General features: G+C 53.8%; 1 protein-coding gene across 13 annotated transcripts in view; it reads left to right on the top strand.

The window, feature by feature from the left end:
- Positions 1-1502: 1502 nt before the first annotated feature.
- The window catches only part of BRSK2 (BR serine/threonine kinase 2), a 250755-nt gene continuing 238557 nt past the window's right edge, over positions 1503-13700 (top strand). For all 13 annotated transcript variants that reach the window (XR_005455664.1, XR_005455666.1, XR_005455667.1 and 10 more), the window contains exon 1: positions 1503-1674. Coding sequence is in view for 9 of the 13 variants with exons in the window: in XM_038764291.1 (XP_038620219.1) it covers positions 1578-1674 (97 nt within the window). In the remaining 4 variants the exon portion in view is untranslated. The remainder of the gene's footprint in view (positions 1675-13700) is intronic.

A 13700-nucleotide genomic window follows, 5' to 3' on the forward strand; every position in this document is an offset into this window, starting at 1 on the left:
GGTCGGCCAGCCTGAAACCCCCTCCCCTCCATGTGGGTGAGCCCACTGTTGGGTAGGGACTGTCTCTATATGTCGACTTGTACTTCCCAAGCGCTTAGTCCAGTGCTCTGCACACAGTAAGCGCTCAATAAATACGATTGACTGACTGACTGATGTGGGTGACAGTCTGTCCTGGGGAGGGGCTTGAGGCTGGATCTGGGGTGAAACCCCCTCCCCTCCATGGGGGTGACGGCCTGTCCTGCGGGGAGGGGGGGGTCGCGCCTCGGTCAGCCCCCCCCGCCCCCCGGGAGGAGGTTGCTGGGGGGATGGGGAGGAGGGAGAGGGATGGGGGGGGGATGTGGGGCTGGGCGTGCGGGTCTCCTGGCCCCCTTCCCGGGGAGGGGGGCTGACGGGGGGAGGGGCGGGGGCGGTGCTGATTGGTCGGTGGCGATGCCAGTCAGTCGCCCCCGCGGTCCGGCCCGCTTCCACCGCCCCGGCAGGACCCCGGCAGGACGGGGCTCCGGCCGGGCCCCTCTCCCACCCAACGGTCCGGGGCGGGGGGACGGACGGGAGGGAGGACGGGCGGGGGTCGGTCCTGTCCGGGCCCCGGCCCCGCCCCGGTCCCCTCCCTCCCTCCCTCCATCCCTCCTCCTCCTCCTCCTCCTCCCCCCCGCCCGCGTCCGCCCAGGACCGGGACAAAAAGGAGGATTGCCATTGGCAACGCGCGCCCTGCCCGGCAGCTGGCCGCCCGCGAGGAGGGGCGCGGGGGGCGCCGGGCGGGGAGCGGGGAGGAGCGGGAGGAGGGAGGGGAGGAGGGGGAGGAGGAGGAGGAGGAGGAGAGGGGCTGGAGGAGGAGGAGGAGGAGAGGAGGAAGAGGAGGAGGAGGAGGAGAGGGACTGAAGGAGGAGGAGGAGGAGAGGGGCTGAGGAAGGAGGAGGGAGAGGAGCTGGAGGAGGAGCAGGAGGAGGAGGAGAGGAGGAGGAGGAGGAGGAGAGGGACTGAAGGAGGAGGAGGAGGAGCAGGAGGAGGAGGAGGAGGAGAGGGGCTGAGGAAGGAGGAGGGAGAGGAGCTGAAGGAGGAGGAGGAGCAGCAAGAGGAGGAGAAGGGCTGAAGGAGGAGGAGGAGGGAGAGGAGGAGGAGAGGGACTGAAGGAGGAGGAGGAGGAGCAGGAGGAGGAGGAGAGGGACCGAAGGAGGAGGAGGAGGAGCAGGAGGAGGAGCAGGAGGGTAGGGGCTGGAGGAGGAGGGAGAGGAGGAGGAGGAGAGGAGCTGAAGGAGGAGGAGGAGCAGGAGAAGGAGGAGGAGGAGGGAGAGGAAGACGAGGAGAGGGGTTGGAGGAGGAGGAGGAAGAGGAGCAGGAGGAGTGGGCCTGAAGGAGGAGGAGGAGGAGGAGGAGGAGGAGAGGGGCTGAAGAGGCGTCGCGTATCCATCCATCCCTCCGTCCGTCCGTCCGTCCGTCCCGCGCCCCGGGAGCGGCCGAGTGGGATCGAAAGGCGGAGAAGAGGCGGGGGGGGGGGGAGACCCCTCTGGAGGGGAGCCCCCTCCCGCTCCCCCTCCCCGTCCCCGGGCCGTCCGGCCGGCCCCCGGCCTCCGGGAGCGATGACCTCGACGGGGAAGGAAGGCGGGAGCGGCCCGCAGCACGCGCAGTATGTGGGACCCTACCGCCTCGAGAAGACGCTGGGCAAGGGCCAGACCGGTGAGGCGGGGGGCACCACGGGGGGGTGGGGGGGGTGGGGGGGCTCAGGGGGGGCTCCGGGGGGCGGGGGCCCGCTGTGCGGCAGGGATGCGGCGGCCGGAGCCCGCCGGGGAGGGGGCGGGGATGGATGGATAGGGATGGGGATAGGGATGCTGGGGATGGGCATAGGGATGGAGATGATGGGGATGGGGATGGGGAGGGATGGGGAGGGAGGGGGGCCGGGGCTGCGGCACACCGAGCGGGAGACACAATGGGCCCCGGGAGCCCCCCGGGGGACCGGCGCGGGGGAGGGGGGCCATGCGGCCCAAGGGGGGAGGGGGCGGAGGAGCCCCACCCCGATGGCGCCAGGGCCAGGGCCAGCGGACGATGCCTGGCACAGGAGGATGGCACAGGAGGATGGCAGGGACGATGGCAGAGGAGGGTGGCACAGGAGGATGGCAGGGAGGAGGATGGCAGGGAGGAGGATGGCACGGGAGGATGGCACAGGAGGATGGCGGGCCCGGGGGGCGTCGAGGCCTGCGGGGGCGGGAAGCTGGGGGCGGGCACGCGGGACGCCCCCCGCCCCCCGAAAACCGGGCCCATTGGCCCCAGCCCCGGCTGGGAGGCGGGGGCCCCGGGTTCGAATCCCGGCCCCGCCGCTCAGCTGCCCGGTGACCTTGGCCAAGTCGTTTCACCTCTCGGGGGCCTCGGTTCTCTCCTCCCCCGGGCCTGGAATGCCCCCAATCCCTCTGCCCCTCCGCCAAGCTCGTTCTCTTCCTCCCTTCAAGGCCCTACTGAGAGCTCACCTCCTCCAGGAGGCCTTCCCACACTCAGCCCCTTCCTAACTCTCCCCCTCGTCCCCCTCTCCATCCCCCCCATCTTACCTCCTTCCCTTCCCCACAGCACCTGTATATATGGATATATGGTTGTACATATTTATTACTCTATTTATTTATTTATTTATTTATTTTACTTGTACATTTCTATCCTATTTATTTGATTTTGTTGGTACGTTTGGTTCTGTTCTCTGTCTCCCCCTCTTAGACTGTGAGCCCACTGGTGGGTAGGGACTGTCTCTATGTGTTGCCAATTTGTACTTCCCAAGCGCTTAGTACAGTGCTCTGCACATAGTAAGCGCTCAATAAATACGATTGATTGATTGATCCTCCGGAAAACCGGGGGTGGGGCCTGGGGAGCCCCAGGGGCTGCGGCCGACCTGATTAGCTCGGTTAGGCCCCCGCGCTTAGAGCGGAGGGAGCGCTCAACAAATACCGTAATTATTAGGATTAGAGGGGTAACCGGCCGTCAGGTTCCCAAATGGAAGGCCGGAGTTCCTGGCTTGGTCCGGAATTTTCTCTCTTCCCAGCAGCTGATTCCCTTCCCCAACCTTGGGCCGGTGAGGGGGGTTTGCAAGCCTGGGAGTCAGAGGGATCTGAGTTCTAATCCCAGCCCCGCCACTGGTCGGCCGGGTGACCTCGGACAAGTCACTTCACTTCCACTGGGCCTCAGTTCCCTCACCTGTAAAATGGGGATTGAGACCGGGAGCCCCCCGGGAGACAGGGACCGTGTCCAGCCCGATTTGCTCGTATCATCATCATCATCATCATCATCATCAATTGTATTTATTGAGCGCTTACTATGTGCAGAGCACTGTACTGAGCGCTTGGGAAGTACAAATTGGCAACATATAGAGACAGTCCCTACCCAACAGTGGGCTCACAGTCTAATCAATCAATCAATCAATCGTATTTATTGAGCGCTTACTATGTGCAGAGCACTGTACTAAGCGCTTGGGAAGTACAAATTGGCAACACGTAGAGACAGTCCCTACCCAACAGTGGGCTCACAGTCTAAAAGGGGGAGACAGAGAACAGAACCAAACATACCAACAAAATAAAATAGGATAGAAATGTACAAGTAAAATAAATAAATAAATAAATAAATAGAGTAATAAATATGTACAACCATATATACATATATACAGGATATATATAAAGGGGGATATATATATATATATATATATATATATATATATAGGATATATATAAAGGGGGAGACACCCCAGCGCTTAGTACACTGCCTGGCCCAGAGTAAACGCTTAAAAAAATACCAAAGAAAAAGGGAATAATGACAAGTAATGATCATAAATGCGGAATTTGGTAAGCGCTTGGTGCCGAGCGCTGCCCTGAGCGCTGGGGTAGCTGTGTGACTTTGGGAAAGTCACTTCACTTCTCTGGGCCTCAGGTCCCTCATCTGTAAAATGGGGATTAAAGGTTGTGAGTCCCACGTGGGACAACCTGATGACCTTGTATCTCCCCCAGTGCTTAGAACAGGGCTTGGCGCATAGTGAGCGCTTAACAAATACCACTCTGCCACGAGTGAATGAGTCCTTCTGGAAAGCAGAGCTGAGATTGGCAGAGGGTCCGGGGTACCCACCTATCAAAGAATGTGATGATAATAATAATAATAATAATAATAATGGCATTTCATTCATTCATTCATCAATAGTATTTATTGAGCGCTTACTGTGTGCAGAGCTCTGTACTAAGCGCTTGGGAATCAATCAATCAATCAATCAATCGTATTTATTGAGCGCTTACTGTGTACAGAGCACTGTACTAAGCACTTAGGAAGTACAAGTTGGCAACATATAGAGACGGTCCCTACCCAACAGTGGGCTCACATTTGTTAAGCGCTTACTATGTACATATCTATTCTATTTATTTTATTTTGTTAGTATGTTTGGTTTTGTTCTATGTCTCCCCCTTTTAGACTGTGAGCCCACTGTTGGGTAGGGACTGTCTCTAGATGTTGCCAATTTGTACTTCCCAAGCGCTTAGTACAGTGCTCTGCACATAGTAAGCGCTCAATAAATACGATTGATGATGATGATGATGATGATGATGCAAAGCACGGTTCTAAGCGCTGATGTGACGATCCATGATGCTGGTATCAATCGATAGATGCGGGATAATCGGATAGGAAAGAGCTCCCGTCCCCCCTCGGGGCCCCAGTCCCAAAGCGAGGGAGGGCGGGCATCTTATCCCCATTGTACAGATGAGAAAATGGAGGCCCAGAGAGGTTGAGCCGCTTGCCCAAGGTCACCCAGCAGGCCCGGGGGGCAGAGCGGGAGTCCAGATGGTGCCTTGTAAAGACAAGAAAAGTCTCCTCACCCAGACAGGCCGCTGAAATCTTCCCTCTGGCTCGAACTCAGGGCCCGCAGTGGTTGCCCAGCGTGGCCTAGTGGATAAAGCATGGACTTGGGAGTCAGAAGGACCTGGGTTCCAATCCCGGCTCCGCCACTTGTCTGCCGTGTGACCTTGGGCAAGTCACTTCACTTCTCTGGGCTTCGGGTCCCTTCATCTGTAAAATGGGGATGAAGAACGTGAGCCCCACGTGGGACAGGGATGGCGTCCGACCCGATTTATTTGTCTCCACCCCAGCGCTTAGAACAGTGTCTGGCCCATTGGCGCTTAAATATCACAATTATTACCATTATCGTGCCAACCCTTTCTCTCCCCGACTCCCGTACAGCCACAAGAGCCCCTGCCGCTTGGCCACCAACACGCTGTGTGACCTTGGGCAAGTCTCGTCACCCCTCAGGGCCCCCGTTTCTCAGGACCAGATCCCTGTCCTGTGACAGGGATTTATTTATTTTACTTGTACATATCTATTCTATTTATTTTATTTTGTTAGTACGTTTGGTTTTGTTCTCTGTCTCCCCCTTTTAGACTGTGAGCCCACTGTTGGGTAGGGACTGTCTCTAGATGTTGCCAATTTGTACTTCCCAAGCGCTTAGTACAGTGCTGTGCACATAGAAAGCGCTCAATAAATACGATTGATGATGATGATGATGACGGTGAGCCCCAGGCGGGTCAGGGGATGCATCCAACCTGTCCGTCCTGTATCTACCCCAGTGCTTAGCACAAAGTAAGGGAGGAATTTTGCCACCCAAAACCCACTGGTTAGCTGGCCCACCCCTCTCCATCCCCCCCATCTTACCTCCTTCCCTTCCCCACAGCACCTGTATATATGTATATATGTTTGTACATATTTTTTACTCTATTTATTTATTTTATTTGTACATATCTATTCTATTTTATTTTGTTAGTATGTTTGGTTTTGTTCCCCGTCTCCCCCTTTTAGACTGTGAGCCCACTGTTGGGTAGGGACTGTCTCTATATGTTGCCAATTTGTACTTCCCAAGCGCTTAGTACAGTGCTCTGCACATAGTAAGCGCTCAATAAATGCGATTGATGATGATGATGCTAGCCACCACTGGCAAGGCGTGGGCACGAGAGTTGGAGAAGCGGCGTGAGCCAGGGCCTGGGATTCAGAAAGACCCGGGTTCTAATCCCCGTTCGGCCGCTTGTCCGCTGGGTGACCTCGGGCGAGTCACTTCACTTCTTCTGGGCCTCAGTGACCTCATCTGGAAAATGGGGGTGAAGACCGTGAGCCCCATGGGGGGGCAGGGACTGGGTCCAACCTCATGAGCGCTTAGTTCAGTGTCTGGCACACAATAAGCACTAACAAATACCATGGAAAAAAAAGAGCAATCTGGGGGGAAGGGAAGAGGGCTTCTCTGATTTTTTTTTTTTTTGGTTACTCTATTTATTTATTTAATTTATTTGTACATATCCATTCTATTTTATTTTGTTAGTATGTTTGGTTTTGTTCTCTGTCTCCCCCTTTTAGACTGTGAGCCCACTGTTGGGTAGGGACTGTCTCTATATGTTGCCAATTTGTACTTCCCATGCGCTTAGTACAGTGCTCTGCACATAGTAAGCGCTCAATAAATACGATTGATGATGATTAATCCTTCTCCTCACCACAACTGCCACTTCAGCAGTCTTTACACCCTATTGCTTCCTCTTACCTGGAATTTCCTTTACCGGCCGTCTCTCCCACTAGACTGCAAAATCTCGGAGGGCAGGGATTTGGCTCGCTAACTCCACTCCCCCAAGTGCTCTGCACATAGTAGATAGTAAGCTCCTCAAGGGCAGGGATCTATTCAATCAATCAAGGATAATAATAATAATAATAATAATGATGGCATTTATTAAGCGCTTACTACGTGCAAAGCGCTGTTCTAAGCGCTGGGGAGTTTACAAGGTGATCAGGTTGTCCCACGGGGGGCTCACAGTCTTAATCCCCATTTTACAGATGAGGTAACTGAGGCCCAGAGAAGTGAAGTGACTACTGAGCACTTATTTTGTGCAGAGCACTGTGCATAATGCTTGGGAGAGTACAGTGCAATGGAATACAATACAACAGAGTTTACAGACACCTTCCTTACCCGCAGTGAGCTTTCAATCTTGTGCTGTCTCTTGCGCTTAGTACACTGGACTGCTAATAAGCAGAATAAACACACGGTAAAGCCTATTGATTGCTTCCAAGCAAAAATGAAGCCGAGAAAAAGCAGTGTAACCTCGTGGTCAGAGCACGGGCCCCACGGCGCTTATGTTCAGATCCGTAATTTATTTATTCCTATCAGTGTCCGTAGCGCTTAGTACAGTGCTCTGCACACAGTAAGCGCTCAATAAATACGATCGATTGATTCCCCTTTAAACGATAAGCTCGCTGTGGTCAGGGAAGGTGACTCCAACTACCATAGTGGAAAGAGCCCGGACTTGAGAGTCAGAGGTCGTGGGTTCAAATCCCGGCTCCGCCAATTGTCAGCTGGGTGACTTTGGGCAAGTCACTTAACTTCTCTGGGCCTCAGTTACCTCATCTGTAAAACGGGGATTAAGACCGTGAGCCCCCCAGTGGGACAGCCTGATCACCTTGTAACCTCCCCAGCGCTTAGAACAGTGCTTTGCACGTAGTAAGCACTTAAGAAATGCCATCATCATTATTATTATCATTACTATATTGGACTCTCCCATGCACTTAGTAAGTGCTCAATAAATATGATGGATTGATTGATTGAGTAATCCCGAATCTGCCTTTTCCCTTCTGATTCTGCTGTGTGACCTCGGACGAGTCCGTGAAGTTCTCTGAGCTTCAGTTTCTTCATCTACAAAATTGGGCAGAGAGTAAAATCCATGTTTCCCCGCCTCCTTATTCATTCATTTAATTATCTATTCATTCAATCGTATTTATTGAGCGCTTACTGTGTGCAGGCCACTGCATTAAGCGCTTGGAAAATACAGTGTAGCATAGCAGAAAGAGCCCGAGCTTGGGAGTCGGAGGTCACGGGTTCTAATCCCGGCTCTGCTACGTATCAGCTGTGTGATTTTGGGCAAGTCACTTAAATTCTCTGTGCCTCAGTTCCATCATCTGTAAAATGGGGATTAAGACTGTGAGCCCCACGTGGGACAACCTTGTATCTACCCCAGCGCTTAGAACAGTGCATCGCACACAGTAAGCGCTTAACTAATAGTAAGCGCTTAACTAATGCCATGATTATTATTATTACAATACAGCAATAAAGGGAGACAATCCCTGCCCACAACGGGTTTACAGTCTTAGAGGGGGGGAGGCAGGTATCAATACAAGTAAACAGGCATCAATATAAATAAATAGAATTATAGATATAGACATATTCATGAGTGCCGTGGGGCGGGGAGAGGTGGGGAAGAGCAAAAAGGGGGGCTTAGTCCTTAGGCTGTCAGCCTCACATGGAACAAGGATTGCGTCCGATCTATTTCAGCGGTTAGTACAGTGCTCTGCACACAACAAGTGCTCAATAAATACGATTGAATGAATGAATGAATGAATGAATGAATTCCACCTACCCCAGTGCTTAGGATCATGGTCAGGCACATAGTAAGTAAGCAATTATTAGGAGACGCAGCGCGGCTTATTGGCAATAGCCCGGTTTTGGGAGTCAGGTTGTGGGTTCTAATCCCAGCTCCACCACCTGTCTACTCCACCACCACTCAACTCCTCTGTGCCTCAGTTACCTCATCTGTAAACATGGGGATTAAGACTGTGAGCCCCACCTGGGGCAACCTGATTACCATGTATCTACCCCAGCGCTTAGGACAGTGCTTGGTGCATGGTAAGCACTTAACAAATACCACAATTATTATTATTAGAAACCCGTCAGTCCACGATACACATACCCTTTCTGGAGAGCGGAGGAGTCTAGACTGGGAGCCCGTTGTTGGGTAGGGATTGTCTCAATTTGTTGTCGAATTGTACTTTCCAAGCGCTTAGTCCAGTGCTCTGCCCACAGTAAGAGCTCAATAAATACGATTGAATGAATGAATGAATAATAATTATGGTGTTTGTTAAGCGCTTATGTGCCAAGCACTGCTCTAAGCGCTGAGGTAGATACAAGGTGATCAGGTTGACCCACGTGGGGCTCACAGTCATCATCCCCATTTTCCAGAAGAGGGAACTGAGGCCCAGAGAAGTGAAGTACATATACTTCATTTGTACATATGATACTTGTACATATCTATTCTATTTATTTTGTTAGTATGTTTTGTTTTGTTCTCTGTCTCCCCCTTCTAGACTGTGAGCCCACTGTTGGGTAGGGACCGTCTCTATATGTTGCCAACCTGTACTTCCCAAGCGCTTAGTACAGTGCTCTGCACACAGTAAGCGCTCAATAAATACGATTGGTTGATTGATTGACTGAAGTGACTTGCCCAAGATCACACAGCTGACAAGTGATGATGATGATGATGATGGCATTTGTTAAGCACTTACTATGTGCAAAGCACTGCTCTAAGCGCTGGGGGGGGGATACAAGGTGATCAGGTTTTCCCACGTGGGGCTTACAGTCATCATCCCCATTTTACAGATGAGGTAACTGCGGCTCTGAGAAGTTAAGTGACTTGCCCAAGGTCACACAGCAGACATATGGCAGAGCTGGGACTCGAACCCATGACCCATGACCTCTGACTCCAAAGCCCGTGCTCTTTCCACTGAGCCACAATGCTTCAAGTGGTGGAGCCGGGATTCAGCACAAAAGGCAGAAAGCTATCCCACTTCTGACACAACCTTCCAGCGCTTCGCACATAGTAAGCGCTTAATAAATACCATCATTCCCCGGCCACACAAACACGCTTGTGCATGCATGTATGTATGTATGCATGGGTGACTACACGTGTGTCCACACTGGGTCCCAGCTGTCCCTCTCCGGCTTGGAAGGAGCGACCTGATTCCGGGTGAGGCCGAGCCCCCCCCTCCCCCCCACTTCCCCCGGCCCGGCTTTGTTCCGCAAATCCCCCGTCTGGTCCCGGGGGACAAAAGGAGGATTTAGCGGGGGACCGGAGCGGGAGAACCAGGCCTCCCATTGGTGCACCGACCAGGCCTCCGAGGGCAGCGAGGCCTCCCATTGGTGCACCTGCCCAGGCCTGGGAGGAAGGGGGCAGAGAGGCTTCCCATTGGTGCACCTGCCCAGGCCTGGTTGGGGGGGGGGGGGCAGCGAGGCCTCCTATTGGTGCACCTGCCCAGGCTTCCCATTGGTGCACCTGCCCAGACCTCCTATTGGTGCACCTGCCCAGGCCTCCCATTGATGCACCAGTCCAGGCCTCCCATTGGTGCACCTGTCCAGTCCTTCGAGGGCAGCAAGGCCTCCCATTGGTGCACCTGCCCAGGCCTCCGAGGGCAGCGAGACCTCCCATTGGTGCACCTGCCCAGGCCTCCCATTGGTGCACCTGTCCAGTCCTTCGAGGGCAGCGAGGCCTCCCATTGGTGCACCTTTCCAGGCCTCCCGTTGGTGCACCTGCGAGACCTCCCATTGGTGCACCTGCCCAGGCCTCCCATTGGTGCACCTGCCCAGTCCTTCGAGGGCAGCGAGGCCTCCCATTGGTGCACCTGCCCAGGCCTCCCGTTGGTGCACCTGCCCAGGCCTCCCATTGGTGCACCTGCCCAGGCCTCCGAGGGCAGCGAGACCTCCCATTGGTGCACCTGCCCAGGCCTGTTGGGGGGGGGGGAGGGCAGCGAGGCCTCCCATTGGTGCACCCGCCCAGGCCTCCCATTGGTACACCTGCCCAGGCCTCGGGGTGGGGGGACAGCGAGACCTCCCATTGGTGCACCTGCCCAGGCCTCCCATTGGTGCACCTGCCCAGGCCTCCGAGGGCAGCGAGGGTTCCCATTGGTGCACCTGCCCAGGCCTGTTGGGGGGGGGAGGGCAGCGAGGCCTCCCATTGGTGCACCCGCCCAGGCCTCCCATTGGTACACCTGCCCAGGCCTCGGGGTGGGGGGACAGCGAGACCTCCCATTGGTGCACGTGCCCAGGCCTCCCATTGGTGCACCTGCCTAGGCCTCCGAGGGCAACGAGGGTTCCCATTGGTGCACCTGCCCAGGCGGGGGGGGGGGAGGCGGGCAAGGCCTCCTATTGGTGCACCTGCCCAGGCCTGGGGGTGGGGAGCAGCGAGGCCTCCCATTGGTGCACCTGCCAAGGCTCCCATTGGTGCACCTGCCCAGGCCTCCGAGGGCAGCGAGGCCTCCCATTGGTGCACCTGCCCAGGCCTCTGAGGGCAGCGAGGCCTCCCATTGATGCTCCGGGAAAGGGAGAAGTTGAAGGCGAGGCTTCTCATTGGTGCCCCCACCAAGGCCGAGGGGAAGTTGAGCCTTTTCATTGGTGCCCCTGTCAAGGCCAAGGGGAAATTGAGCCTTCTCATTGGTGCTCCTGCCAACGCCTCAGGGGCCCGGGGGGGCGGGGGGGGTAAAGAGAGGCTTCTCATTGGTGCCCCTGCCAAGGCCAAGTTTCTCATTAATAATTCATTCAATCGTATCTATTGAGCGCCTACTGTTCGCAGAGCACTGTACTAAACGCTTGGGAAGTACGATTCGGCAACAGATTGAGACAATCCCTATTCCTTCCATTCATTAAATCTTTTAGACTGTGAGCCCACTGTTGGGTAGGGACTGTCTCTGTATGTTGCCAACTTGGACTTCCCAAGCGCTTAGTCCAGTGCTCTGCACACAGTAAGCGCTCAATAAATACGATTGATTGATTGATTATTGAGCGCTTACTGTGTGCTGAGCACTGGACTAAGCGCTTGGGAAGTCCAAGTCGGCAACATCTAGAGACGGTCCCTACCCAACAACGGGCTCACGGTCTAGAAGGGGGAGACACACAACAAAACAAAACATGTGAACATTTATTCATTCATTCCATCGTATTTATTGAGCACTTACCGTGTGCAGAGCACTGGACTAAGCGCTTGGGAAGTCCAAGTTGGCAACATCTAGAGACGGTCCCTACCCAACAGCGGGCTCACGGTCTAGAAGGGGGGAGACACACAACAAAATAAAACATGTGAACATTCATTCATTCATTCCATCGTATTTATTGAGCGCTTACCGTGTGCAGAGCACTGGACTAAGCGCTTGGGAAGTCCAAGTTGGCAACATCTAGAGACGGTCCCTACCCAACAGTGGGCTCCCAGTCTAGAAATCGCCGGCTGGAGTCTCTGGAAAGGGAACGCACGAGCCGGGAGGCTGGGCGATAATCGAATTATCTCACCAATAAAATTTTATTATAAGGAAAACACCACCGTAGAAGTGATGACAGCCATAAATTACAGGGGTGGGGGAGACAGACGCGCACGCGTGGAGGGGAGATGGGGGGCCGGACGCCTGTTTCATCGAATTACCCGATACTGCAGTTAATTATAGGAAGGTCTCCACTGTAATTAACAATAATGAACAAAAAAGGGGTGTGCTTTGTGCGGCAGTACCAGGCGGGAAGTATCATGTTTAGAAAACGGATCGGATGGGCTGCACAAGGCGGGAGGGCGGTTTTCCCCTTGGAAAATTTCTCCTGTTTGGGGGGTGGTATCAGAAACCCCCCACCCATCGTTATTATTATTCTCTGTGCCTCAGTTTCCATATCTGTAGAGTGGGGATGAGGGTTTTCCCCTCGGAAAATTTCTCCTGTTTGTGGGGTGGTATCAGAAGCCCCCCACCCATCTTTATTATTCTTCTCTGTGCCTCAGTTTCCATATCTGTAGAGTGGGGATGAAGACTGTGAGCCCCATGTGGGACAACTTGATCACCTTGCGGCCTCCCCAGTGCTTGGAACATTGCTTTGCGCCAAGTGAGCGCTTAACAAACGCCATCATTATTATTCTTCTCTGTGCCTCAGGTCCCATATCTGTAAAATGGGGATGAAAACTGTGAGCCCCATGTGGGACAACCTGATCACCTCGTAATAATAAAAATAATAATAATAATAATGATAGCGTTTATTAAGTGCTTACTATGTGCAAAGCACTGTTCTAAGCGCTGGGGAAGTTACAAGGTGATTAGGTTGTCCCACAAGGGGTTCACAGTCTTAATCCCCATTTTACAGCTGAGGTAACTGAGGCCCAGAGAAGTGAAGTGACTTGCCCAAAGTCACCCAGCAGACAGTTGGCGGAGCCGGGATTTGAACCCATGACCTCTGACTCCAAAGCCCGAGCTCTTTCCACTGAGCCACGCTTAGAACTGTGCTTGGCACATAGTAAGCGCTTAATAAATGCCATCATCATCATCATTATTACTTAACTTCTCTGTGCCTCAGTTCCCTCATCTGTAAAATGGGGATGAAGACTGTGAGCCCCCCCCCGTGGGACAACCTGATCACCTTGTAACCTCCCCAGCGCTTAGAACAGTGCTTGGCACATGGTAAGCGCTTAATAAATGCCATCATCATCATCATCATCATCACCCCTTCGTCTTTTCACCTGTGGGAGCCAAAACACTCCGGGGAGGGAGGTGGACTGTGAGCCCACCGTTGGGTAGGGACCTTATCCAACTTGTACTTCCCAAGCGCTTAGTACAGTGCTCTGCACACATTAAGCGCTCAATAAATACGATTGAATGAATGGGAAGGGTTGCCATTAAGCCCCCAGCCCCTCTGCAACGGGGGGGATTGCAACAACAACAAAAATAACAAGTACTTTTAAAGCGCTTACTATGTGCCAAGCATTATTACTCTAAGGGTAGAAAAAGATACTCGGGTTGGACACGGTCCCTGCACTACCTGGGACGCGCACTCTTAATTCCCATTTTACAGACGAGGCAACTGAGGCCCAGCAAAGTGAAGTGACATGATCATCATCAATCGTATTTATTGAGCGCTTACAATGTGCAGAGCACTG

This window comes from Tachyglossus aculeatus, chromosome 22 (assembly GCF_015852505.1).
Source record: "Tachyglossus aculeatus isolate mTacAcu1 chromosome 22, mTacAcu1.pri, whole genome shotgun sequence".
In the NCBI taxonomy this organism is placed as follows: domain Eukaryota; kingdom Metazoa; phylum Chordata; class Mammalia; order Monotremata; family Tachyglossidae; genus Tachyglossus; species Tachyglossus aculeatus.